The following is a 27,493-nucleotide window of genomic DNA, read 5'->3' on the forward strand; positions in this document are numbered from 1 at the left end:
GCCGAAGACTCCCCGTGTAGTGAATGGTGACTGATGCACGTTAAATCCGTCGTGTCGCAAAATCCTTCACGTTCCCAACAAATCAATACCTATGGGGGTACTGATCCAGGAGCGTCCTTGTCTTCTGGATTGGTTCAAAATTACAAGGCTACGGAGTTGAATATTAGTAGTCGCAAACCCAAAATTGGCTCGGCTGTTCAGCGACGATTATAAAAAAAATGCTTTAGTAGTCTTTTTTATTGTTTCGACAAACTAATAATGTGTTGACACAATAAAAACACATAGTGCAATTATTGTCACTCTCATCGAGAGTTTTCATAGGTATAGCGCTTAAATAATCCATTTATAGTGTTATTGTTAAATTAAACAAATCACAGCTCTTTTTGAACACATTAAAAATCTTCATATGCAAGGTACTCTCAAACATAATATTTTAGAAAGTCTTAAACTCTCATTTTGTTAGTAATGAATTATACGTATACAATCAACTGACTGTTCCAATGCCAGCAAAGTATAAATAGTTTATATATAACCTGAAAAAAATAGAAAAGAATTTTTACGACGAAATATTGTCTTAAAACTTTTTTTTGCGCTGTGAGAGAAAATATAAATAATTTTGAAAACTTGCATCTAAAAATAGTACTAAATATCCAAAAATTAAAACACCGATAGAAGTCGCAAGGTGGGAATGTTTTCTTTTTAACATCTGATACTAAAAATAATCATTCAGACTTCGAACTGTATTTTAATTAATAATTCCAAAATCTTTTTTTTTCCTTAAATTTTACCGTTATTTTCTCAAAGAATTAAATTATTAAAAAACTATATAACATTAACTAACTTTTCTGTAAATGCTAGCAAATAGATCTGCATTTTCAAAGATTCTAATGTTTCACTTAATAACATAAGGAACACAACTTAAATAGAAAAATATTGCTCTGTTTAAAAAATAAAACGAATATTTGAATAGTAAAAATATTTATACAAGTAGGGAAAATATTTTTACTTAGTTAACAAACAATCTAAATGCTGTAAGATTAAAAAGCTGGATTCTGTTTTTCTCTCCTTTGTAAACACAAAATAAAAAATAAATATGCCAAATAAAAATATCTTACAAAATGATGGCATTTAAATAAGTTTATTTAACGTTTGGACAATCGTATAAATCTAATGTATTTACATGTTAAACAAGCATTTCTCGAATTAGATTTTAATTAAAATGTTCCATTTTATTTACTTAAAGTTTATTTAGTATTAAATGAAGATAAATGTTTTCTTGTGATGGCATACTCAGATTTGTTCATTAGTTATGTCTTTATTCAAAAATTAATAACATTTCTAATGAAAATGTGAAAGTATGAAATTAGAATTAGCGAATACATTTTATTCAAAATACAAATTATATATTGCAGTTATTTTGAAAGACTGCTTACAATATTTAAAAATCATTGGTAATAATATTAATTCATTGATTCAGTCCATCGATTATATTGAAAAGCTATGCATGGAATTGGAAAAAAAAACGTTCAGTTTATAGTTTTTTTGTCTTCACTTTACGAACTATGTGCTAGGAAATCTTTTACGGCTAATAGACTTGGTGGTCAACAACAATGAAGCCCCTATTGGTTCTCGTAATGTAAACAGTAAAAAACTTTCCTGGCTCTGGCATTTTGTTCCATTTTTGGTTAAGGATTATTATGTAGAATAAAAGAAAATGTGCCGTGTATTCTAAAATAGTGTTATATAATGTAAAACATTGTAAAATAGTTTATGAACTTAATTCCCGATTTAAAAAGGGAACATATATGGTGTGCGTAATCTAATAAATTGCAAGAAAATGGCATTCTATTACATTACAATGTAAAAAATTCCGAATCAAATTATGGTGAAAAGTATCTGCACTCAAGACTCTAATACTTTTTACCGTAAAATCCATTTTTACCGGAACATGTTACGAAATAAAAATCTGATATACCGTAATTTTTGCAGAAATAACTAACGTAAAATCACTGCATAACTCCCATTAAATAAATATTACCGTAAAAAATACGGTATACTATTTCACGGTAAAAATAGAGATTATGGTAAATTTCTTATTATGGATGATTTTACGGAATTTTTTACAGTGTACTTACTTTAACTTTAAAAATAAATTTTGCTGAATGTTGGCAATCTGTAACGAAACGTGACAAGAAATATAAATATTTTTTATATTTTAGTGCTCATTTCGGATTCTTACTAGATAGAAAATGTAAAGAGTTATATTGAAATCATAAAAAATTATATATAAGATATATTTAAAAAGCTTTTTAATTTATTTAAATAATCTCTTAAATAATTTCTAATAATATCATTGAACAACAGAAAATACTGTAAATTGTAGCTTATGAAGTCGTTCTTAGACTAGAGAGAAACAACTATGGTATTTATAATTTTATAATAAACTGCAAAAAAGCATCGTCATATAAGTTTACTTCTGTTTGTTTTACAAATAAATTACGTTCAATGTTGAAAACATAATGCTACACAAAATATAAATACATAAATCACTGTTTTAATTACAAATTCTGATGAGAAAGTAACTCTACAGAAGCATACGCAAATATAAATAATTATTCTTAACGCAAATACTATTTTTAGTCAAAGAGCTTAAAACTGGCTATTACGAGTAAAATGATTCTGCACTACATTTATATATTATACAATATTTCGCCAATCACATCACATCACCAAACAGAAAAATACAAATACATAATCACAATAATTACAGCAATTGAAAACTGTTATAAGCAACAATTGGTCAGAATGAATTATGAAGTTTATCGAGAGCATTGATTTGCAAGAATGCTTCCTCTGAAGAAGCTTTAGGCATAATATATAATAAAAGTCATCAAAGACATTTGAATAAACTCGAACGAAATAGTTAAAGCTCTCGAAATATTATCCGGAAATAACTCCTTAAGGCAATAACTTTTAACGGTGGATGCAAAATTCTTTATCTAATGTTCGTTTTCGAACATTTCGCAAATATTAAATTAGGGTTTATGACTTTATTGCCGAACGCAGAAATTTCACTCTGATTTTGATTCCAAACAACAGAATAACCGGATAAAGATTGCTGTGTAGGTTGGTAATATATAATCAAATGAATAGTATATTTTATTCACATTTTCAACTGATTAAGCGTCCCGGAAGGATATTTCCGTTAAATAGTATCTTACATCGCACCAATTATTTATAAGACAGTGACAGTTTTCTTTCCGCGATTCTTCCATCACTGCAACAAAAGAGTTGCAAGAGTTTTAAAAGATTGGTCAATGGAACTTTTAGTTCACGTTGATAAGAAAAATTGTATATATATATATATATATATATATATATATATATATATATATATATATATATATATATATATATATATATATATATATATATATATATATATATATATATATATATATATATATATATATATATATGGGATAATATCAAGTAAGCCTAGGAACTATCAGATTTAATCAAGATAATTCATTTTTTAGTTGTGTAAAATATATCATTAATGAAAAATAATAGTCGTACTACTTTTTTTTGTACAGTATTTCTTTTCTAGAAAAGTCAAACAACCCGGTTTCACTCCAGTATTGGTGCAAAACCGCGTGTACATGTTAACTCTAAGGGAAATTCAGATATCTTAGAATTTCAGAGAAAAAAGAGCAGACATTTCCATTTTATATGACAATTTAAGAAAATTATGAGTGTAATATTCGTGTGATATAATCAAGGCCGCACTCAAATGAGAAGTAGGGAGAAAGGGGCACTTGTCCCAAGAACCAGAACTGTCGAGGGCCCAGCAAAAATTCCTTACATAAATATAGTGCTCAATGTTTTTCTTTAAAAAAGGGAAATGGCAGAGAATTTCGTTATAGCTGCATAAAAACTACAATTTTGTATGAAAAGTCTTCAAAAGTTCTACAAATATGAAAGTAAGCCTTTTTGCGCAGTGAAAAGGGGCCCGCAATACATTTCGTCCCGGGACCGGTAAAACCTTGGCCAAAGAATACCTTTCCAAGGGTAAAACCTTTGTTCAGCTTTGGACGTTGTTGTCTTCTTCCTAAACTGCACTACAGCTTCCGTGGACCTAGTATGGACACAAATCAAGAAGGAGGCACTGATCCAGTTAGTGAACGATCTTACCCAGGGAGCAGAGATTATCGAAACGAAGCACGACTGTACTACTATTGGAAAAAATTCTTATTACTTAATACAATATTAATCTTTAGAAAACGTAAAATAGGCTGGACTTAAAATAATAAATAAAGATAACTTAAATACCGGAGAACGTTGCAGAAAAAACTTATAACCAATATAAGATCATTCTTTACTAATAAAGAGTAATTCAAAGTTTGTCCGCTAAAAAACCGAACTAATTTCCATCCAATTCCGGTACCCGGTTTTGGCCCATTACCTTATCATACACCACTCTCTCCTAAGTTAAATATCATTATTTTAAAATAAGTTATCTCTAAAAAATATGGTTTAATTATAATCCACAGTAATTTAAAAGATTTATCTCAGACATGATAAAACATTAATTTTTCTCTAAGATGTCGTTATCTTTATATGTTTTAGTTATTCAAAATAAAATTAACGGTTAATATATAATTATTAAAATATCCCATCAAAATCCCTAATGTTTTAGTAACTTTATTGAAATCATTCAATTATTAATAATACTATGATCGTTTTTCAAACTTAATCGAAAACTTAAAATCGTAATAAAGACATGCATAAAAATAGCATATGCAAAAAATGTATTTCACTGTTTTTGGACACCGAAAAAAATTACGGGGGATTTTCAACATTTTTAAAATTTTTGTTCTGCATTAGTTGCTTTTAGTAATGGTAATTAATAAAAGAAATTATAGTGGGTTTTTAAAATTTGTTTTTAGTAGTAAATAAAATACATACATTGTCGTATATTCCCTTGTTTGCTCCGGCTTCAATTAAAATTCCATACATATTTTTATTGTCTTTTAATGCTGCAGCATAATGTAATGCTGTTCTTCCTTCCTGAAATAACACATTACATTAGACATTAAATAAAACAGAATACTACTTGAGAAATATATTAACATCTAACTGCAGTATTCTTTTTGAGTAACTATTACAGTTCATTAGTTGTTTAAATCTAAGGAATATCGATTCTAATGCAGTCTCTTATTATCGCTAATTTTGTCTATCGTTAAGCCTAAGAACTATTGATTTCTGTTAATTCTGATATATGTTTTACCTCCGGAAGATTGTGATATTGAGAAGGGGGCAGTATGTTTCGCCATTGTTTTTTAAATTTACTGACACTATATCAAAATAAGAGCTGTAAACTGCAAATTGTTTTTAGAGTAAACATACGGAACGAAGTTTTTTCTAGTAAAGAAGTGACTTTTTAAGATTGTGTGTAACAAAACGAGAATATAGTTAAATAATAGCTTTTATTTCAGAAAGATAATATTTTCCATTTCACCCTATGTTAAAATAACCAACTTACATTAACCTCTATTCTAAGAAACTGCTGAATTATGTAATTTTGAACAGTTTTACTTTCGGAAACAGAAAAAACACAGTAATTTTTAGCGATTTTTGTAAAATTAACAATATATTATTGTATTAACAATATATTATTGTTTAACAATATGTTATTGTTTATTGTTGGTAACTGTGGTAAAATTTGGTGATTTTATCATGATACCTTACCGAATGGCATAATTCATTTTCAGTTTATAAATATTTGGTTACTTTACTTTTCAGTTTTATATTTTTAATAAATGTATAGAGATAAGAACTATAATTTTGAAAACCAGAACTTCATGTAAACTGTTACTATATCAACGGAAAATTACAAAATGAAAAGCGTAAATACTGTAAATTTTTGTTTTATTACCGGAATTATGTTTGTTTATTTTTTACCAGAAATATCTTTATCAGATTTTTTTTTCTCCGTGTACTTATACCTGAACCATTTTATAAGGAGAAAATTCGCTACAACTTTTAGGTGTTTAATGTGATGTTACAAAAAGGTGTTAAATAAGGTGTCAAATTGCACCGTAATAAGGTGTTAAGTTTCCGTTTAAGTTGAACCATAGTATCGTGTAATCAAGTTTAAGAATTACGATATCACGGTCCAACTCAACCTTTAAAAACATTTCATTGAATTTGAACGATATTATTTTCCAAAACAATCTACAATATGTAAAAATGCATTTTAAATACCTTGCCACAAGTTGTCCTATTTTGCACAATCTATTCAATTCAAATTTACTTTAAAAGCAAGCATTAACTAATTAATAATAATACATGATATAATTACCATGTCCAAAGCATTCAGAGTTTCTGGAAATTGATTGCTGATGTAATGGGCTATTTTATAATGACCAAACCATATAGACTTATGAAGAGGTGTTGCTCCGAGTTGATCTCGAGCTAAAGCTAATTTTCTATTTTCCAAGAGTATTACTACATGTTCTAACTGATCTCTCATAACTGCTCTATGAACATCATAAATGCGTTCCTAGATGAAAATTTATGTTTTATGATTCTAAACATTTCAATGAACATAATGGGATAGTAAATTGCTTATGAATTTTTTAAGAATTATTTTTAAAACCATTTACTTAAACCATACCTTAAACAACTTTTGAATTTGCCTAATAAGTAGTTTTTGTGCATTATTTTGTTTATCAGTGTTATTTATAATGTTATCAAACGCGCGGTGTTATAATTTGTTTATAAATATTTCTAATTATTTCATTTATTCGTTACCTAAATTCTCTTTCTTAATTTATCGTACAAAACGAAGCACGTTTTCACATTTACGATTCACATCTAGACTTTCAGTTCCAAAAAAAAAGTTTTTCCCTTAACCAAGCGTGAGAAATGGAGGAATCCCAATTTTTTTGAACGAGGTATACAAAATAATAATCTCCCCTTTTGCTTGTGACTTAAGAGATTATCGGAATAAGTTTGAAAAATGGCCAGTGAGATAGTGAAATTAATGAAAGCTTAGAATTCACAGTTTTGAAAATACTGTTTAATAGGGGTAATTTTCCATTTTTACCGTAAAAAATTATACTTAGTTTTTACAATAATATTTATTTAATTGGATCTAATCAGTGATTTTACAGTAGCTATTACTGCAAAAATTACGGTATAATCAGATTTTTTGGTCCGTAACATGTTCCAGTAAAATTGGACTTCACGGTAAAAAGTACCGGTACGATGAGTGTCGGTACTTTTACCAGATTTGGATTCCTGACCATAAAATTTTTGCAGGGTGTGACCATAACCAGAAAAATATCACCCCAACAGTTTAATCAGGATAGAGGTTTAAGGTTTATGCTGTTAAATGTCATTTTAAGGTTTTAGGCATTTCGTAATATCTGAGAAAACTTTTAAGCAAATCGAAAACTTATGACCTATAACTAAATATCTCCTTAAACAAATAATCCCAGAAAATTGAAACGTTAAAATATAACTTGATTAAAAACTTCATTCGCATCAAAAATATACAATTGGAAAGAGTAGCCGACATGTATCAAGTGCTCAGAATTAGGCGCCCATTTTCCAGACTTGCCAACCTTGAATTAGAAAAAACAAAACTTTTTCGAACTATAAAATGTTATGTTGCCAATGAAAAATGGTAAAAAGTACTCTTAAGTTTTACATACTTCTTAGTAGTACATAACTGCTAGTTATTTTATTTAAGACGGCAAATAATCTTTAGGTAAAAAATCTTTTCATAATAGTAAGGCAAATAAGTAAGGCAAAAAATCTTTTCATAAGAATGTTTTGTAAAAATTTTGTTTCATTTATGTTCTTAGTCAACTAAAATTACATTGTTAAAAATATTATGAGTAGTTATAATATTCTGTGCAATATTAGAGGGTTCACAGTAAACACTATTCAAATACTTAAAACGCCAAAAAAATCATCTTGAGAAAAAATAAATTTTTTAAGATAAAAAAAAATCTTAAAAAAATTAAAAAGTATGACTGGAAAAAATAAATAAACAATAACTGAAAAAATGTGCAGAAAGTATTGTGGAAGGGGAAAAATAGCTTATTTAGTCTGCTTAGAAGCAAAATGTCTATATCATTAACCCTTTTCGGTAGGAGGTCTTCTCTCAATTTCTACTCAATATTTCATCCCTTACTTGGAAGCAGTTCTAGGGGATGGGGCAAGATGGGGACAACTTTGAAATTTTAAGTAAGACTCCTTATTTCTTACTGCATCCTCCAGAAAAATTTAACTCTACTTGAGTTATAGGCTTATGCATTTTGATTCTCAGATGGCGCTGTATCCGAGAAAAACCAAATGGAGTACAGGCTGTTTGAAATGGAAAATCTCGAGATCCATCAGATAAAGAACATTAAAAATGTCACGTTTGAAGGTTTTTATATCAGTTTTTTTTTTTTTTCAAAAAAGAGTTTTAAAAAATTTCTATTTTTACTTTTGTATCACTCTGATGGGGCTCCTTGTACCCTAGTTTAATTTTCTCGGTTGCAGCACCATCTGTGAAGCAAAATACATAAAACTACAACTCAAATAAAAATACTTTTTTTTCGTAGAATCCAAACCTGCAATAAAAAATAGGAGTTTATATTTAAGATTTCGAAGTTTCTCCCCTCCTCTTCTCTAGAGGAGGGGGGGGGGGGAGATCGACCAAACTCGAGTTGAACCTTCACTCTGGCATCATTGGATAGCTTTAAGAAAATGTTGAATGCATCTAGCTTAACTTTATTGATTTTATGTTCATTTATGGAGATATTTGACAGTTTTCAAACTTTTTTACTCCCTGTATATAAAGTTAATACAACCGCAAAGGTATAATGCGAAATAGAAACTTAATTGTATTTTTTTCTAAATATTTGACTGGTGGTAAAATTATTTTTGCATACAACTTACCATATACATTGGCACAATATTTAAAAAAGATTGAAGTTTTGGAATAGTAGAAGTTTCTCCAAGAAGTCTATCACCTTGACCTTGTAAAACTAATTCCTCTAATGCACTAATGTTTCCTTCAGATATTAGTTCCCTGATTTGTGATTTACTTACAGTGGATTCTGAAAAAGAAAAAGAAATTACTACATACTAGTAGAGTGCCCGTTCATCATATAAGGTAAAAGAGTGTAAGTACAAAGTATATAACACAATAAAGAAAGAAGGGATATAAAGAAAAACGAGAGAAACCAAGGAAATTACTAAGTTTTATTTACTACGCATACGCTTCAAGCAAATGAGACTTACATTATTAAAAATATAGAGAAAACACGGAAAATAATAAAGATTAATAAGAAAAGAAGAAGAAAAAGAAATTATTTAAAAAAATTAAAAGCCTTAAAACAAACAAAAGGAGAAGATATAATCTCTTAATCAGCTCACACGATTATATCTGCAAAAAGTGATGCTTTCTAACATTGTATCAATATAGCCAAAGCAAAATACATCAATACAATAATGTAAGGAGCACTCAAAAAAATTGGAACTGAAATAGAACTCATTAAGTAAAAAATATAAACGAAATAAACGATGTCAAACAAAAAGCAGAAAATACAGAACAAAACACGAAATGGAATCTATAGAGCGAGGATAGAATTCAAATGAACTTACACGTACCGCAACCTTTCACAAATGATTTAAAATATTTTCTTAATAAGATTGCCAGATTACAAAATATGATTACAAACAGAAGCGCAAACAGAGTTAGAAGCGTAAATAGAGGGATCTTTTATGTCGCTTTCTTGCTGCAGTACTGAAAAGTGTTTAATTTGTTAGCTACCTTGGATTGGCCCAAAAATGGATGTGCTCAAGGTAATAATATTATATTGGATTATTTAAAGTTTACAATTAATAAGGTTGATATTTAATTATACAATTTTAATAATTTTAGAAAATGAACATTTATTTAAAAAAAAAGAGAAAAACATAATTTGACAGTTTTGCACAGATATTTAGCCATGGAATTGCCTGAATTGGATTTGCACATGGAAAAATATAGATTAATAAAGAAGTTTTTAGTATATATATATATATATATATATATATATATATATATATATATATATATATATATATATTTTTTTTTTTTTTTTTAAATTTTTTTTAATTTTTTTTATTTTTATTTTTTTATTTATTTATTTATTTATTTATTTTTTTTTTATTTATTTATTTTTTATTTTTTTAAGACTGCTAATTTATTCAATCCGTTAAACATTTTTATTATTATTTCAATTTTATTACCTTTTTACTAATTGTTTCTCATAGATGGCAGCACTAATATTTTACCTAAACATTTTTTTCTTCTTCTTCGATCAAATGTTTTTTTAATTTTATTATATTCGATTCAAGCTATAAGCAATATTTTACATCTTCGCGATTTTTGTTAACTGTTTTATTATTGTACTTTTAAACCTAAACCGCGTTTTAATTCACGCCGGTAAGTTTGATTTCCTTTTACATTTTTCTTTTATTTCATGATTTTTTTCAAAATAAGGTTTTTTGCGATATCGACACATATAAAGAATAATTTTTATCTTAGGATAATTATTCTTTATTCAGAAATATCGCATTATTTATGGCAATTAGATGTGTCTTGACAACGACTATTTGCTTATACCATTCTTGTTTCTCTACCATTTAGTTTTTTATTTTTATTTTATTCATGTTTTTCATGTTAATTTGTGTTTATATATATATATATATATATATATATATATATATATACAGCTGCCATGAAAGCCCATGAATCCAAAAGGCCTCCCAGAAGCTCTGCATGAGAAAACGTTTTGTCAACGCCCATGGTCAAACTAACATAATATGTTAAGATTTACCGTATTTCTAAATCGATGAGAACACCAAAAAGGTCGGCAACTTTTACCGAAGTATTTTGGTAATAATTTTGGAAAAATTAACAATAAAACATAGTTTTCTAATATGTGATAAAATTTAGACATTTTATCATATATTAGAGCATTAAATAAAAACAATTTATTGAGTTGAGTTTAAGTTTCAGTTTAGCATTTTTGTACAATATGTGTGGTAGTTGGAACTATAATTTTAAAAACCAGAATTTTAGACAAACCGTTATTTTAGAAACAAAACAAATTACCAAATTAATGGTTTGAATACCGTATGTTTTGGTTTTTATTACCAAAATTATGCTGGCTTGTTTTTTGTTGCTAGAAATGTCATTACCATGCAGTAAGGTAGTCATTACCATGCAGTGTGCATGCTTCTGACCTCCATTGAGGCTTGAGCTCCAAACCTTTACAATGTCAGCGTCTTAACCAAATGCAACCTTTCATTAAAGTTTTGCTCTGAATTCTAAAGTCATTCTAACTTACTCTTAAAGCTGAAATATCTAAACTAAGGATTTTAAATTAAAGAATCTAAATCAATTGTTCAAATTAATGCTCTAAACTAAGTTGAATTTAATTATTACATTACAACTGAAAATATATGTGTAAAATGTACGTGAAACGATTAAATAGGAAAGACAGAGTGAAGAGAAACACTGATGACTTGAATGACATAATTGCATTAATCACGTTTAATTTCATTTCAAGTTCATCGATTTCCTCAAAAGCCCTTTAATGAGACGAAAGCCGTTAAAACGTATTTCTCTTTTGCACAAATTTAGCTTATTTACACTCTGTATTGGCAACAAGTAGCTTTAATTATTTAGGCTTACATTCTATTAATAATAGTAAGTCAGTGTACTTTTCAAATAGGCACATAATTATTCATAGTAGTTTGAAAATACCTTGCAATTAGTTTTAAAGTAACTAATTTATTATAAAATATTAACATAATTTATTTGTTTATTATGTGTACAAATACAATTTGTCATTTTATTAATAATGCGTGTATATAAGTGTTTTTATTTAATTAATTATTATATATATATATATATATATATATATATATATATATATATATATATATATATATATATATGGGAGTGTCGGGTACCCCGGCCCACTGTCAATTTCATATGTATAGAATATTTTTTCAAGTCGATGGGCCATCGGACATTAATTGTTATATTAAAAAAAATATTATTTTCAAAGTTTCAAGTATTCATGCAGCTGGTAACATGGTAAACAATAGTTTATCATGTTATATAAATATAAATATGTAATTAAAAAAATAATTTTGTGATAAAAATGATAAATAAGATTTATCTGTTGTCAATACTTTGGTCACTTTCATTTATATCTGAAAAAAACAGTCAAAAAACATAATTTTTGTAACTCGGTGGGGCTACCCGACACATTTTCTAAAGAGCTGAAAAACATGTTTTTTTAAATTTCTATTTTTTTATGTTAAACTGTTCTTTTTTGGTTTATTATTTTGCATTATTTAATTAGATGATAAAACAATATAAACATACAAAAATATTGATTATTACTCAATATTATACTGAAATATAAGCAATACTCCTTAAGTGGGAGCGGCTACCTGACTCTCCCCTATATGTAAAGCAATTTATATTTTATCAATATGAATCAAGTGTAGTCTTTAATATTACATTTGGATTAGAGTGTTAATTAGTTTAAAACTTACTGTTAGCATTTGGAAAAGTTTGACCAGTAGAAACTTGTCCATAATATCTTGGCTTGATTTTCCTAATGCCATTTAATGAAGATCCGTCTCTTAATTGCCGCAAGGTGCTTTCATTTTGTCCATCAAGATAATAACTTGGTTGCCTGCCATACTGAAATGGAAAATGTTTGTATAGCATTTGTCATAATTGTATTTGCAAGTGTTGCTGTAGTTAAGAGGAGGTCTACGAGTTTCGGCAGCTTTTCCCAAAGAAAAAGAAATTTATTCAAGCTTAAATTCAGTTTAATTCAAAAGTAAGCATTTGTTTTCAATATTTTTCTTATAACCTTTTTTTTCCTATAACTTATTTGGCTTTTTGCTATGTTAATGATAAAAAAATTATATATGTGTGTTTTTACTGAGAAACGAACTCTTAGGGAAAAATTTTAAAAAATTCTTTAGTGTGAACAATTTACGAGTCGTTAATGATTTTTGAATATATTTGGATCATGTTTTATGTCTTATTTGAAGTTTAAATGTAAAAGAAATATAGCTTCCATAACTTCATGTTAAGAAAATATTTACATCTTTTAACTGTGCTTCTTCAGACTCAGTCCTTAAATAATTTTGTTGTCTATTTCTTAAAACAGAACGGGATCCACGACCCCCAAGCTCCCTTAATATATTTTCTGCCTTATTTCTCTCTCTTTATCTTTTAGCATCTAGCATATAGCTTAAAGTCACATTTAATTTAGTTGTAAGCGATAAATAAATAAAAACAAATGATAAACAAAAAAATTACATTTGTAAAGTATAGCTGAATTTGTTAAGCTCTACGTACTGTCAATCATTAAAACTGACTCAAAAATCTAAATTTGTAAATTAATCAATTATGCTAACGTATTAGAATAAATCTATGGATAAACTCTCAAATGTTCTAAGCATGCATAATTTAAAACCAGAGCGGAAACATATTTATTTTTGATCGATGTACATTTAAAACGCCTCTACGTTTTAATTTGAAACTGATACCTTACTTTCCATAACCAGCTCAAACGACAAATAGCTGTTGCGTCAGTGCTTTACTCTTTTTATGCCACTATTTACGAGAAAAATGAAGATTGCAAAAAATACTAATTCTTTGAAAATAGTTATATTAAAAATAATAAACATAATTATTAAAAATAATTATATTCATTTTTGTTTAAAAAATAATTATTTAAAATATAAGGATATTAGGTAATAAAGTAAACAATAAGTAAAAAACGAAATAAAAGTATGGGATGAAATTGTGAAAAAAATTAGTTAATTGTGGCAAATTTTCTAACAGTAGTAGGGATAAAAATTCAGAACCATTGAAGAAAAATAGAAATAATAAAGTAAAATTATTATCGAGAGTAACACTTTATGAAGGGGATAAGAAAATAAAGAGAAGAAAAAAGCAGTAAATAAAAGGAAAAAAACAATGAAGAAAGGAAGAAAGAGTAAATAAATTTTAATAAAAAAAGAAACAAAACGTTTTAAAAAAAAGGAAATAAATGGTTAGGCGAGAAATATATTTTTAAATAAATTATTATAGGATTTGCAAGACACTTTCCTTTTTTTTAATCTTTTATTAGGAAATAATAGGGAAAAAAATTGTATATATTTTCATTATTTATATTTTTCCATTATTTATACATATTTGAATGTTAATGCAATTAGTATTACTTGCCTCTATTAAACAAAGAATTAAATATCAAAGTTTATATTCTAAATGAAATTCTTAAAAGAAATCATGCTACAAAAATGAAAAATAATTTAGCAAACAACTAATGAGAAGAAAGTATTCAAGTTTAAATTTTTAAGAATAATAATGGCTTTCTTATTTGCTCGGTATTCTTTTGTATTAACCGGAAGTTTCGAGACTTAATTACATCTGGTCCTCGTTAATTTTATTCCGCTTCGTAATCCAACTCTATTCTGAAATTTATTTCAATCTGACCGAATTACGGTCTTCATTCTTTAAAGCGTTCATAAAAATAAAATGAAGTCTAGCGAAATTTTATTAAATCACTGACTGGATATGGGGTGGCAAAATTAATTAAATAATTAGTTTTAACTTCGTTCTTTTTTACTTAAAGTATTTTAAAAGAAATAGAATTAAATTGTATACTTTTTGGTGATAAAAGCGTAGATATTTACATACTTACTTATTTTGTCACACAATTAAAGATTTTTAAATACATTTAATTATATCAGTGTTTCATTACAAAAACTTAATCTAGAAATGCAAACTTGCGGAAATTCTTCTCCGAATTTTCCGCAGTAGCATGGAAATGAAAAGTGAAACACGCAATTTATATTCTATGTGTCACATTTTTTCCGAACAGAAAGCTAGATACATTTAATTGTATTCAGATTAAAAAAAACAAACAAGGGATTATTGCATGTTAATTTTACTCCTTTTTATTACCCGACTATATTATGAAATTTGTTTCAATCTGACCAAATAACAGGTCTCCATTGCTTAAAGTCTTCACAAACACGAAATTAAGTTATAAAAACAATTCAACAAAATTATATTAAATCAGTGGTTGAATAACCACTGATTTAATAATAATCAGTGAATAATATCTAACTCGTATTAAGATGGATAAACAGTAATAAGATTATCTTTCATTAATTTTAATATAATCAGATTCTATCGTGAAATTTATTTCAACTTGTCCAAATTAAGTTCTTCTTTCTTTAAATTTCTCATAAAATTAAAATTAAGTCATAGAAATAATTCAGCAAGCTTTTATAAAACCACATTTATTTATTTTTTTAAATTTAGTACAATAGAAGTATCACAAAATGACTTATAATTTAAAAACCAAATAAAACATGATTTTCGGAAACAAAGTTTGTCTCCGAATTGTATTATATTCAAAAAAATAAGGAATTGGTCACAAATTTAGAGACGTATTGAATTCCAGAATATGCGGCTCCTTCATCCTGGGTGACTTAAACAACTTTTGATTGCCAAACTTTCAACGTTTATTTTATCAAAATACTTTATGTTTGAATGAAAATTCATAATCCATGTGTTGTTATACAACCACACGTTTTTATACATTGTATGTTTAAAAGTAAGTTTATAACCATTTACTTTTATTTCAGATAACTTTAACATAAATTTATGCATTTAATATTTTAAATTGAAAAACTTGTTTTTCTAAATCTACCTAAAAAAAATATTTTTTAAGCAAGATATCAGTCTTTTATGGTTGGTTTACTTATTGATTATTCTTCTATTTTGATTTTTCCTCCGTTTTTAAGTTCATTGTTGTTTTCTATACAAGGTAACAATGGCCACCAATATTTCTTTCCACAAAATTGGCTTTTGTTACCTCCAAATTTAAACTTGGAGTGTGGGGGACCAGAGAGGCACTTGAATAAAGGACCCTTAAAGAATGAATTGTTTTCAATTTCTGGGAAATGTAAAAAAAATATTATTGATTTTTTTATGCTGTAATCTAGTTAACATAATTTATCAGAAATTTCAAATCTTTTTCAACAAACTAAATTTGTATTATAAGCACCTTTTCTTAATTTGACCTACCAAATCTCTTATTCTAGAAAACTCTTTGTTTATTGCAAATTATAGGATTACTTTTGTCAATCCCATAATTATTATCCTATTGTTATCTATAAAATACTTTATTTTTTATTTCCTAGCAATTTAAATACCCACTTAAACTATTGTGATCTCATAAATTCGAAAGATAAGTATCATGACGTATTTGCTTGTTATGTTGACTTAACGTATAAAATTCCAGACATAAAATATTAAAAATTATGCTTTTTAAGCTTTCATTTTTACTAATAAATGTTTTGAGTTGTAGATGTACAGGGCACAAAAGAAATAAAGGACCACCGTGAATTACTTTTTATCCAATGATCGGATCTTTACGTTCTAGAACTCGGTCTTAATGACTCAAAGAGCTAATTAATTAATAACTTCAAATATTACAATTAGTTATTACCGACAATATTTAAATTATGAAATCAGACACGAAAATGAACTTTTTCTAAATAAGAATACCTCTTTTTCGACGAATTCGGGTTACTGACCCCCAAACTATAGAGGATAGCCGTCATCTGGGAAATATGGTCTCAATAGTTTGATCCGGAGAGTGGTCCATAGTTTGTACTCCTTAATGTTAATTTTGCTTTTCGCGTATTTCACCATATCGCTAGAATTTTTTAAGCGAATTAAAAAACTTTTGCAACCAATTATGAAATTTATTTATCCAAAGGTAATTCCATACAAGGAATAATTTTTAGTAAATATTTATTACTTTTTTACAATTTTATTTAATAATTGTCGAAATAAATTTGAATTGAAGGTACGCAATTTTTAACCTCATTTTAAGAAATGTAATTAATTGTACGTAGCAAAATGAAAATCTTGAGGGAAATCGGCAGAATAGTTCCTCCGAAAATGAATTTTAAAAATACGACTTTTTTAAAATCCGTGGTCCGTCTTTTCTTTTGCACACTAGACTTTCATTTTAACCTAATGTCCCTCCTTTACCAACTAAAATAAAACAAATATTGACATCTTACTTCTGACTTAAGATTTACGAAATCGAAGGCATAACATGAATAACATGTAAATTTTTAACATGTAAACATAAAGTGAAACTGCAGACCTAAGAACAGAAATTATTTAATTTCTAAAATGCATGCTATTGAATTTGGCAGATATCTTGAACTGAAAAAAGTCCTAAGTAGCCTTAATGGATGGTAACCTCAAAAAAACATTAAATTGCTTACTGGCATTTTCATTTGCAAAAATACAAAATCAAACATTTACAAAAATCTTCAATGCAAGTCAGTTAGTTAATAAACCATCAAATAAACTAAATCCTTTCTTGATAGCATGGCAAAACACTGTAAAGCTTGCCAAAAAGGAAGAGTAGACTATCAGAAATAAAATAGAGGTTAGCAGTGCCATCAAAAATGGAATAGTAATAGTAGTGCCATCAGAAATAACACATTTGTAAACGCATTCTTCCCCTGAATTAAACTAACGACATTGGAATCTGTTTAGTATATTAGGCATTATTGTTTGTTTGGTGATGTGTCAGAAAAAATAATGAAAACTATTCTTTTTTAGTATGAGTGTATGAGGATATTTTTATGAAACTACAAAGCCATCTTTCAAGCACCACTTTCGTCTACCATTGAAAGATATTTTTGTTTCATATTTTTTTAATTTTATTTCTCATTTGACCTCTTGAATGACAAATATCAGGAGTATTTTGAATTTTTTTTCCGGAAAATTTTAATTATAATTTTCATGAATATTTTTAAGGGCATGCGTGCAGAAATCGCCCTTTTGTATCATAAAAAAGTTATGCAAAAGTTATATAAAAGAAATTCTATAAAAGAAGTTATATAAATGATAATGAGAAACTATGATTGTTAAATGCGTCCGAGAGAAACGTACTAAGTCAAAGAATTGCACAAAATACTACAGAAAAGCTTTAATCATGAATTAATTGTAAGCGTGTAAAATGAAAAATCTAATCACAATTTTGTTGATCTTTTAAAATATTTCTATTAAAAATGACACCATGATGGAAAAAATCTTTTTTTTTATTCTTTAACTTATCCATTGTAGTACAGATATATTAAAATGATTATTTATTATAGGTAGAAAAAAATTATTATAAGAAATAGGAAAAATAAGAATAAAATGGAAATATATTTTAATTAAAAATCTGTGCATAGCACTATTCTACCGGTTATTTTATGAAAACTGCTAAAGTACAAGTAAATTCCTCAGTTTATTAATCATATTAAATTAATTTTTCTTTCTATGCTGAGGACAAATATTAATATTATTAAGTTTTATTTGCAAATGTTCTTTTCTTTTGCCTTATTATTTCCGAATAGTATACCTAATTTGAATTTTATAATAAAATGCGTTGAGACAGTGATATTGCTAAATGTTCAAATGAAAAGTGGTTCAAAAAAGCATTTTTCTATTTAATTTTGCGATATGCCTTTTCAAGAACATTTTCCAAAAAAAGCCCTAAAAACATTTTTAAGAAACATTTTCCTCTAAAACATGAAAAAATGCTGATCGATCTGTATTAAAAACCAGTAATTAAAATGACTTCGTCCTCTCAGAACAGCATTTTTTCGTAGTCGCTTGGTTAGATTACGCTGTTAAAGTTTCCATTCTAAAATTACGGTAAAATGACAAGCGACAGTCTGTCCATCCAATTAGCCATTAATTTGAGGTAAAGAACAGCTTTTATCTTAACGGCTTAGAAATCGTTTACAACTAATATGGTTTAAAAAAACTTGAATACAGAAATACATGGTTTTTTCACTATTTACAGCAAGCATGATTTCAAAACCGTAAAAGAGAAATTTAACTGGACATTAAATCTCGACTCTTCGCTAGGTAATGGGCATTGAAGTTAAGTTGTAGTTGAGTTGTGTTTTATCAAATGAGCCATGGAATGTAGCTTTATCAGTTTATATAGTTATTTCATCTATCGTAAGAGGGAAATACTAGATCCTTTTTTAAGAAGCTTCATGGTGCTGTTATCTATGCGTGAATGAGTTTCGTATTCTAATAGTCAAAGGTCGCAAATTGGGGAGTGCAAAACAGTTGAAACTCTTCGTGTGTTGAAGGGAATGGAGGAATATTTTGTGGTGTCATCGTTGGGGTTCGTACCCCCGTTCTGCCGGCCATGACATTAACAGATTAGCCCTCTTAACTATAATATGTGCACACCAGCGAGACACTAAATGGCTTCATTTGTTGGGCCTAGTTGGTTGGTGCGATAAAATTCTGGTCGGTTCACCGTAATCGGTGAAAGCAGTTAATAAACGGTTTTTTCTCACAATTAACAGTTTGAATACCATCTTATTTATGGTTATTTGACTGTTTTGATTGAATATAGTAAAATAACAATTAAATAAATTTCTTTAACCATTTTTTTTCTAGAAATGTCTAACAGTGTATTTCGTCAATTCTTACTAATTTAACATCATTTATATTATCATTGTAATCACTTAGGATTTTACATTGCATTTTAAATTTCCCTTAATTAAACGATACGCACTGATTATTTTTTAAGAACAATTGCTCAATTTATTACCATTTTTTAAAAGAAAAATATTTTATTTAGAAAACTCTGCATGGAATAGAAGCAATGATAATAATGTGCATTTATGGAAATTTTCAAACATATTGATTAATTAAAGATTTTTATAACTTTTATTAGTAGCCTTACGATGTTACACTTACAAAAACTTATTTTTATGATATAATTTTAAATATATAGGGTGTCCTGTGACAGCCACCCATTTTCTCATGCAATAAAAAATCTTGAGTTTTTTTTTTTTTAAAGTTTAGTTTTTGATCGCATAAAAGTATTAATTAGTCTATTTTGCTGGTAGAAAAAAAATCTTAGTAAGTGACGTGAAAAAACTATTTTAATTATTAAAATATAAAGAAAATACAAGTATTCTGTGATTCAATGACTAAACCGTTCGCGGTTTATTTAAAGCGGAGAACGACTTAGCTTAAAATTTAAGTTTTTATTGACAAATAAAACATAATAATTCTTAGCCTTGTCCCCAAACCTTTCTGTTATCGCCTATTTCACATTTGGCATAAGAATTCCGACTAAGGCTTCGGAATGTGCCTTTCGCCAAATTTCATTCTAAGAGTTCATTGTTCTCCTTAAACATGAAATTTCTGTAGTCTGACTTTGACTCCGATTTAAAATACATTCAAACTATACGATTATTGTCATGCAAAAATCTGCATAACATATTTTCCAATATTTAAAAACTAAATTATCAACTTATTTAGTCATTTCTTAATAAATGAAAATCACTAATATAATCGGTAATCTTTTTATACCACAAACGTGAATTAAGTGATGAATGAAATCCTCTTTTTGAGATTCCCTCTACATCTGCCTTACACATTAGCATAGAATACGAAAACCGCTGCATGGTAGATAGATGCTTTGATTTTATTAAAACTAGTTGTTATTTCTCGCATTTTTTTTTTCTACGCCAACTCATTTGAAAGCGTGATGCTGAGAAAAAGAGCCTTGGCAGCAAATCAAAACAATTAATAGATTCCTTAACTTTCCTTGGCGAAAACTATTCTAAGGTAAATATGTCACACTAGCATTTTTGATTTCTTGATGAACTGATCTGTCCTGACGGGCTTGACCTTGCGGCTACAATCTAAGAGACATTTTCAGAATTCTTGTTTAAAAATTTTTATGCATATTGAATTGAAGATTAATTTTTATTCTGATGCAGTTCCATAGTTTTAAAAATCCATAGTTTTAAAGATTTTTGACTACTAATAGTTTTAAAGAATATATGATTACTTGTTTATATTACCCTAGAATAGAATAATGGACAATTGAAAATAAATCATCAACATTTCTGAAACCTGGATTATCCAGTTATAAGACTAAAAGTTATTAAGATTTTCAAACTGTACTTGACTTGTTATTTTCCACAAATGATAGCGAAGTGGGCCGGGATAGCCTGGTTGGTACGGCACTGGATCCATGTCCAAGAGATCGTGGGTTCGATCCCCACAGATCGATGAATCCTCGTTCAGTAAAAGGTGATTGATGCACGTTAAATCTGTCGAGTCACAAAGTCCTCCATGCTCCCATAACAAATCATACCTCTGGGAGCACTGATTCAGGAGTTTCCTTGTCTTCTAGATTGATTCAAAATTACAAGGCTTCTGAGTTGAACATTAGTAGTCGTAAACCTAAAATTGGGTCGGTTGTTCAACGACGGTAATAAAGTATAAAATAAAATGATAGCGAAGGATTTAAAAGAAGACTACGAATGACAGCGGGGCACTCCACAGTGTCTAAACTAACCATATGACAACCAAAATTCTTTTTTTTTTTTTACTGGAGGTTTCTTTACTCTTCATTTGGGATAAAATAAATCCATGGCTAAAATTCCATGGCAAAGCAAATTTTAATTCACGAAAGCTAGAATGTAAAGCAATATCAATAAACCTATCGTGAAATTTCATGGCAAAATATTGCTATCATCATTAATGATTCGAAAACAGTGAGATAAGAATTGAAACCTACGAGTTTAAAAATCATTTAAATGTACATTAGACCGAAAGAATATTAGAGAAAGTTAATTATGATTAAACAAAAAAAAACTATACCACCGGCAGTGTATTTTTAGTTTATAAAGTTTTCGAGTTTTTAATGAATCCCTTTTAGGATAAAAAACACACTAGGAATCAAATATTTTTAAATAATTATAATTAATTCTTTTTAGTTCATGCTTTTCATCTACTACCTCATAATAAGCTTTTAAAACTCGAGTTTTGATTCCTCATTCCACGTTTTATCACCGGTTGACTAAAAATTATCTTTTTTAAAAATGTAAAATATTATAAATAAAAATTTAGAAAATATTTTAAAATGCCTACCTTTCTGTGACTAAGCCCATCTGGCTATTACTAATTCTTTGGATTATTACATTGGTCTGAAATAATGCAATTCAATTTTTTTTCTTATTTCAAATGCTGAAATTATATATTTTTTGTGAAGAATAAAAGCTTTATATAATTACCATACTGTATAGCAATCACACTTCTGGTAAAATAAAAACATAATTTTGGATAATAAAACCATATTATGCGATATTTAAACCATTCATTTGATAATTTTCCCTTTCACATGTTAAAGGTTTACCGAAAATCCTGGTTTTCAAAATTACAGTTCTTCTTATTACGCATTTAGAAAAAATAGAAAACTGAAAAGTAAATTGAACCAAGAGTAAATGGTTTTTATGCGATGCTCTTTGGAATCATGAAAAAATTACAAATTTTACCAAATTTCATCACATATTATAAAACCAAATTTTATTGCTGTTTTTACCTAAATCATTACCAAAGCGCTTCTTTAAAAATTACCGAACTTTTTAGTGTTCCCTTAGAGCCAGAATCAAATTTTACCATATTCTGGTAGTTTTGACCATTCTTTTTTTCTGTGTAAAACAATTTTTGAAAATTAAAATATTTTCCGTCACATTAAAATTGTTATTTGATGTCTTAAGGAGAAAAAATATTTTTTTCTGATTATGTACAAGTAAGTTTATGTGATATTTTAAAACATTTTGAAAATAAAATTTTGCGTGAAATAAATTAAATCCCAACGGAATTAAGTATTGAAATTTTAGCATAAATTCTGTTTAAGTACTTTTTTCTTAATAATTACTCCCTCAATATTAAGTTTGTACGTTCTAGATTTTCAGCAGTTTAAACTTTATTTAATGCATACTAATCGAATTTTATAAAGCTTAATTAGAAAGTTCAGAATTAAACGAGGATACTTAATTAATTATTAGTAATATAATCCTAATCAATTTAGTAATATAATTAATTTCTAAGTGGCAAGTTGATACTCTTATTTGTGAATTCATTTTAATATATTAAAGAAACTTGCATTTAATAATTTATTAAAGGTAGTTTTGTTTGATAGTTTAGATAAAACAATTAACGCTAAAGCATGTTTCTTTTAAAACACTGTATTAAAACTCTATTTTCTAAAAATTAAAAAATTTAAATACGATAAACAAGGAATGATGTGGTGAATTAAGTTATGATAGTTGCATTTTTTGTAAAATATGTCTTACAAAAAATAAATTTGTCTTACAAAAATATGTCTTGCAAGAAATAAATTTGACAGAATAATATTGCCATAGTAATTACATATTCATTTAAAAATGATTTATTAATTATAAATTTCATAAGAAAAATATAATGCTAAATAATTATACTTTCATAAAATATGACTCACAAAATACTAATTTGGTAAAAAGATTATGCAATACTATAATAATTATATTTTCATAAAATGTGTCTTACAAGATACATATCTAAAGAAATACTGCAATATATCAAGATATAAATGCAATAAATCAAGATTTTCATAAAATAAACATTCTCTTGATAAACGGTTAAATATCAAATACGTTAATCTCATTTTTCATTAAGTCACACATAGGTTTAATGGAACAAAAGCTTTTTAATCACAATTATAGTTGCGAAATATAAATAAAATTAATTTAAATCTACTTAATGAAATTGACAGACGCTTCTCCACAAATAAAAATATTATTTTTAATTAAAAATAAAATAATTTTTAAGTTAATAAATCATCTATAAAAAATATAAATTTTGACTCTGCCTCGAAAGCAATAACCCATGAAGTAGCATTGGTTGTTATTTGCAATAATCGCATAAAATATTGTAAACTTAGCTTAATTATTTATAGCAATATAGACATTTTTATAAAAAAAACTGTTTTTTTTGTCTCACTTTTATTTACTATAACTTTAAAAATATTTAATAAAACTAGATAAAATTTTTGTATCAATTTAAAATTAATAACAAAATCAATGTTTCAAAATTTAAAAAATTCCTTAAAATTTTTTCATGATATGAGTATTTATAGTAGTTTATTAATACTGCGAATGCGTGAAAAAAATTTTAAAAAATTTCATCATTTTGCAGTCATATTTAGCAACTAATGAATTAAGTCTGATTTGAATACCTTAAAAATTTAAGAAGTTTCAAGCACATATCCACTCAAGCCACTGAAAACTTTAAAGTTTTTTGCTATGTTTAAAACTAACGTTTAACGTTAGCTATGTTTACGTTCATAGTTACGTTCATATGTTAACGTTAGCTATGTTTACGTACATAGTTAACGTTTAACGTTAACTATGTTTAACTAAACGTCTCTAATGTGACAAACTAATCATCTACTTATTTCTTGAGAAATTTAAAAAAAGTCAAAAACTGAAAGTGTCTCTTTCATTATTGTAGGATAGGGTATTTCTCATAAGATGGGTTCAATCATGTAGCACAAAATTGAGAGTTTAATCATATCTAAATATTTAGCAAGGAAATAATTACCACAACCTAGTTCATTCAGACAAATACGTACTTCACCCACCGCGTTTCATTTCCCTCGTACTTCGTTTTTACTCGAAAATTTGAAATTCTGTGGCATCAGTTAAAGTTTTTAAAAAAAATTAAAGCTTTTTTAAAACAACCCATAGTAAGTCCGGGGGTCTTAAGGCTTCACTATTTCATGACAAACATAATTATGGTGACAATGTGGTCAGTGGCCGTGGCAGCCAGGTTGGTAGGACGTTTCAATCGTTTTCGTGAGATCGGAAGTTCGAATCCCACCGGCCGAAGAAACCCTTTGTATTAAATCTGTTCACGTTAAGTCTGTATGGGTCACAAAGTCCTCCAAGTTCCTATAACAAATCAATACCTCTGGAGGTACTGTATTGGAGATTGATCGTTCTCCGGCTCAGGTAAAAATTAGGGTCTGGAGATGAATGAATGGATCCACCTTCTAAAACTGTCTGTGACCTGTGTGTGTGTATGGCTGAAGTCATATTCTTGGCCATAGATGGTGCCAGTGAAAAACAAAAAACGCACCCTCTGCCCTAAATTCACTTGGTTTCTCAAGCAGGTTTGCTGGCATTGACAAGTTGCAATATAAACAACAACATGTGGTCAATATTGAACACCACTTTTATTTCCCAGATAGGTACCCATCGATGCGAAGGGGAGCTTCAGTTCTTCCCCAGAATCAAACTTCAGTGCTTTTTCAAAAGTTTATGGATCTGAGAACATCCCTTTAATTCGTTCTCCTAAATCAGTCCTTGCTTATTATCTCAGAAAACGTTGAAACACAATTCGGTGCAAATCTGATTCTGCGAGCTTAATAGGGAGGAAAATAGAATCATGTTTCCGTTCAAGTCGATTTATAATATCGTGCAATCAAGTACGTGCATAATATCGTGCAATCTAGTTAAGAAATACGATAATATGGTTCAACTCAGAAGCATTAAAGTTTCAGCCTCAATTCCAAGTTAAATATAGAAATTTTAACAGACAAGCTAGCACACTGCAAAAAATGATATTAAAAAAAGGACAAAAGAGTAAAATTGTGAGAAACTGACTCCGAAATAAATAACAGTTGAATTCGAAAACCATACGTATTTAAAATTTGAACAGCAAACTGAATATGGAAGCTGAATTGTAGGACACAGATACTGCCGAGGGGATTCGAGCCAAGGACCTTCGGATTTGCGGTAGGATGCTCTAACCGCCATAGTGGTACAACACATTCCAGGGCGAATTTGGAAGCATTGAGTATCCACCGCAATAACTCATCAATACATACATTCCATTCGCTTAAATGTTTTTAAATTAAAAGCGAAATATATGTAAAAAAAGGAAATTAAAATTATCAATCTCTTGATTAAGTTATCGGGACCAATTTTCCAAATTGCAATCGTTGTAGCATTGAAACTGGAAATCAGAATCTCATGATGCGCTCTTGTGACAGATACTATATAATTCCTCCTAGCTCTGCCTTGACTATGGTGGTTAGAAAATTCTAGTACGAACCTCTTCTGGTTCGAATCCTGTCTACAGCCAACGAATGTGTCTTTCATGCATTTCTACTTCATCTCAACTTCATAATGCGCTTTTCTCAAAAATTAACATAGACAGCTTCAATTTTAAACATATGGAGTTTTCAAATCCCACTATTATTTGTTTTGGAACTATTTTGACTCATTTTTGCTCAATTTTGAGAAACCATTCTTTTGCCGTGCAGAAATTTTCCATTATTACACGAGTTAATTTTATTCATGATAACACAAAAGATTTTTTCAAATTAATTTTAGAAATAAATAAATAAAATAAACTTTGAAAAACAAATAAGTATTATTTGTTAAAAGACACATAAATTTCAAAGCAGTTTTAAAGTAATACATAAAGTTAAGTAATTCTCCTTAAGAAATGGAAAATTTTCTTCAACTAAGCTACCGTTATTCCGAGAACTTCTCTTCAAGGTTTCTTAATGTTTTCGAAGAAACGAATAAAGATTTTTGTCACAAACTTGTTTATTTTAAAATGAGTACGAATGTAGTTTTAACAAACTGTATCAAATGAATTTTGAATAAAAGTTAGCGAGTAGTTACAAAATTTTATCAACAAATTTCACCTTTGTATCACCAAAAAAATTGGTAAAAAGAACAAAAGCGAATATAAAATATTACTAAGATTTCCGTTAAGAATGTTAGGTTTGTTCAAAAACTGAAGTCATTTAGAAGAACCTAAAAATAATAGTTAAAAAATCTTTTCTGGCCAATCAATAAAGGTCATTGCTCAGGCTGAAAAATAGCAGAAGGCTGTACCATTATGTTATAAGTATCCAAAACAATAATTTATCGAACATTCATCACACCATTTCAGTGGAAATTTTAACTCACATTGATCAAATACTTTTCTAGCTATCAAGAAAAACACGCATGAAAATTTATTATTGGTGTTATGGGGAAATTGAACCACTGACATACGTCAGTGGTTCATTTCCCCCGTTTGGAAAATTTCGGTGATTATAGAAATGAAAAATAAAACCTTTCTTCATATTCTGATTGTTCAGAATAATATCCATAGTTTCTAAATTAAAATATTTAATAAATATACATTGAATGGAATAAAATAATAGTTAGTCTCGTAAAATGTTTTTAAAAAACTTTATAAATTCGAACTCAAATATTTAGGTAATATTTTTATCCTTGCTGCTCTGCATCTTCAGTATCAATTTCTGACATCTGACTTTTAATGCGATATAATGCACCAATACTCACTTTGTAATACACATTTTGTTATCAACTATTTTCCAAAATCTTTACTTTCATATATTTTTAAAGTTTTTCTTATAGGATATAAATATACAGAATATGTAATATGAATATACGTAATGTGTATAAACCTTTAGTATGTGTTATTAGA

At 27.8% G+C, this 27,493-nt stretch overlaps 1 protein-coding gene across 1 annotated transcript in view; it reads right to left on the reverse strand.

The window, feature by feature from the left end:
- The window catches only part of LOC107446646 (uncharacterized), a 222,840-nt gene that overhangs the window by 80,685 nt on the left and 114,662 nt on the right, over nt 1–27,493 (reverse strand). The window contains exons 5-8 of the mRNA XM_016061338.4: nt 12,622–12,772; nt 8,959–9,119; nt 6,365–6,565; nt 4,969–5,070 (exon numbers count right to left, since the gene is read on the reverse strand). Of these exons, the coding sequence (XP_015916824.3) occupies nt 4,969–5,070; nt 6,365–6,565; nt 8,959–9,119; nt 12,622–12,772 (615 nt within the window). The remainder of the gene's footprint in view (nt 1–4,968; nt 5,071–6,364; nt 6,566–8,958; nt 9,120–12,621; nt 12,773–27,493) is intronic.

This window comes from Parasteatoda tepidariorum, chromosome 11, assembly GCF_982258835.1.
Source record: "Parasteatoda tepidariorum strain Cologne lab strain chromosome 11, Ptep-v5.0, whole genome shotgun sequence".
In the NCBI taxonomy this organism is placed as follows: Eukaryota; Metazoa; Arthropoda; class Arachnida; order Araneae; family Theridiidae; genus Parasteatoda; species Parasteatoda tepidariorum.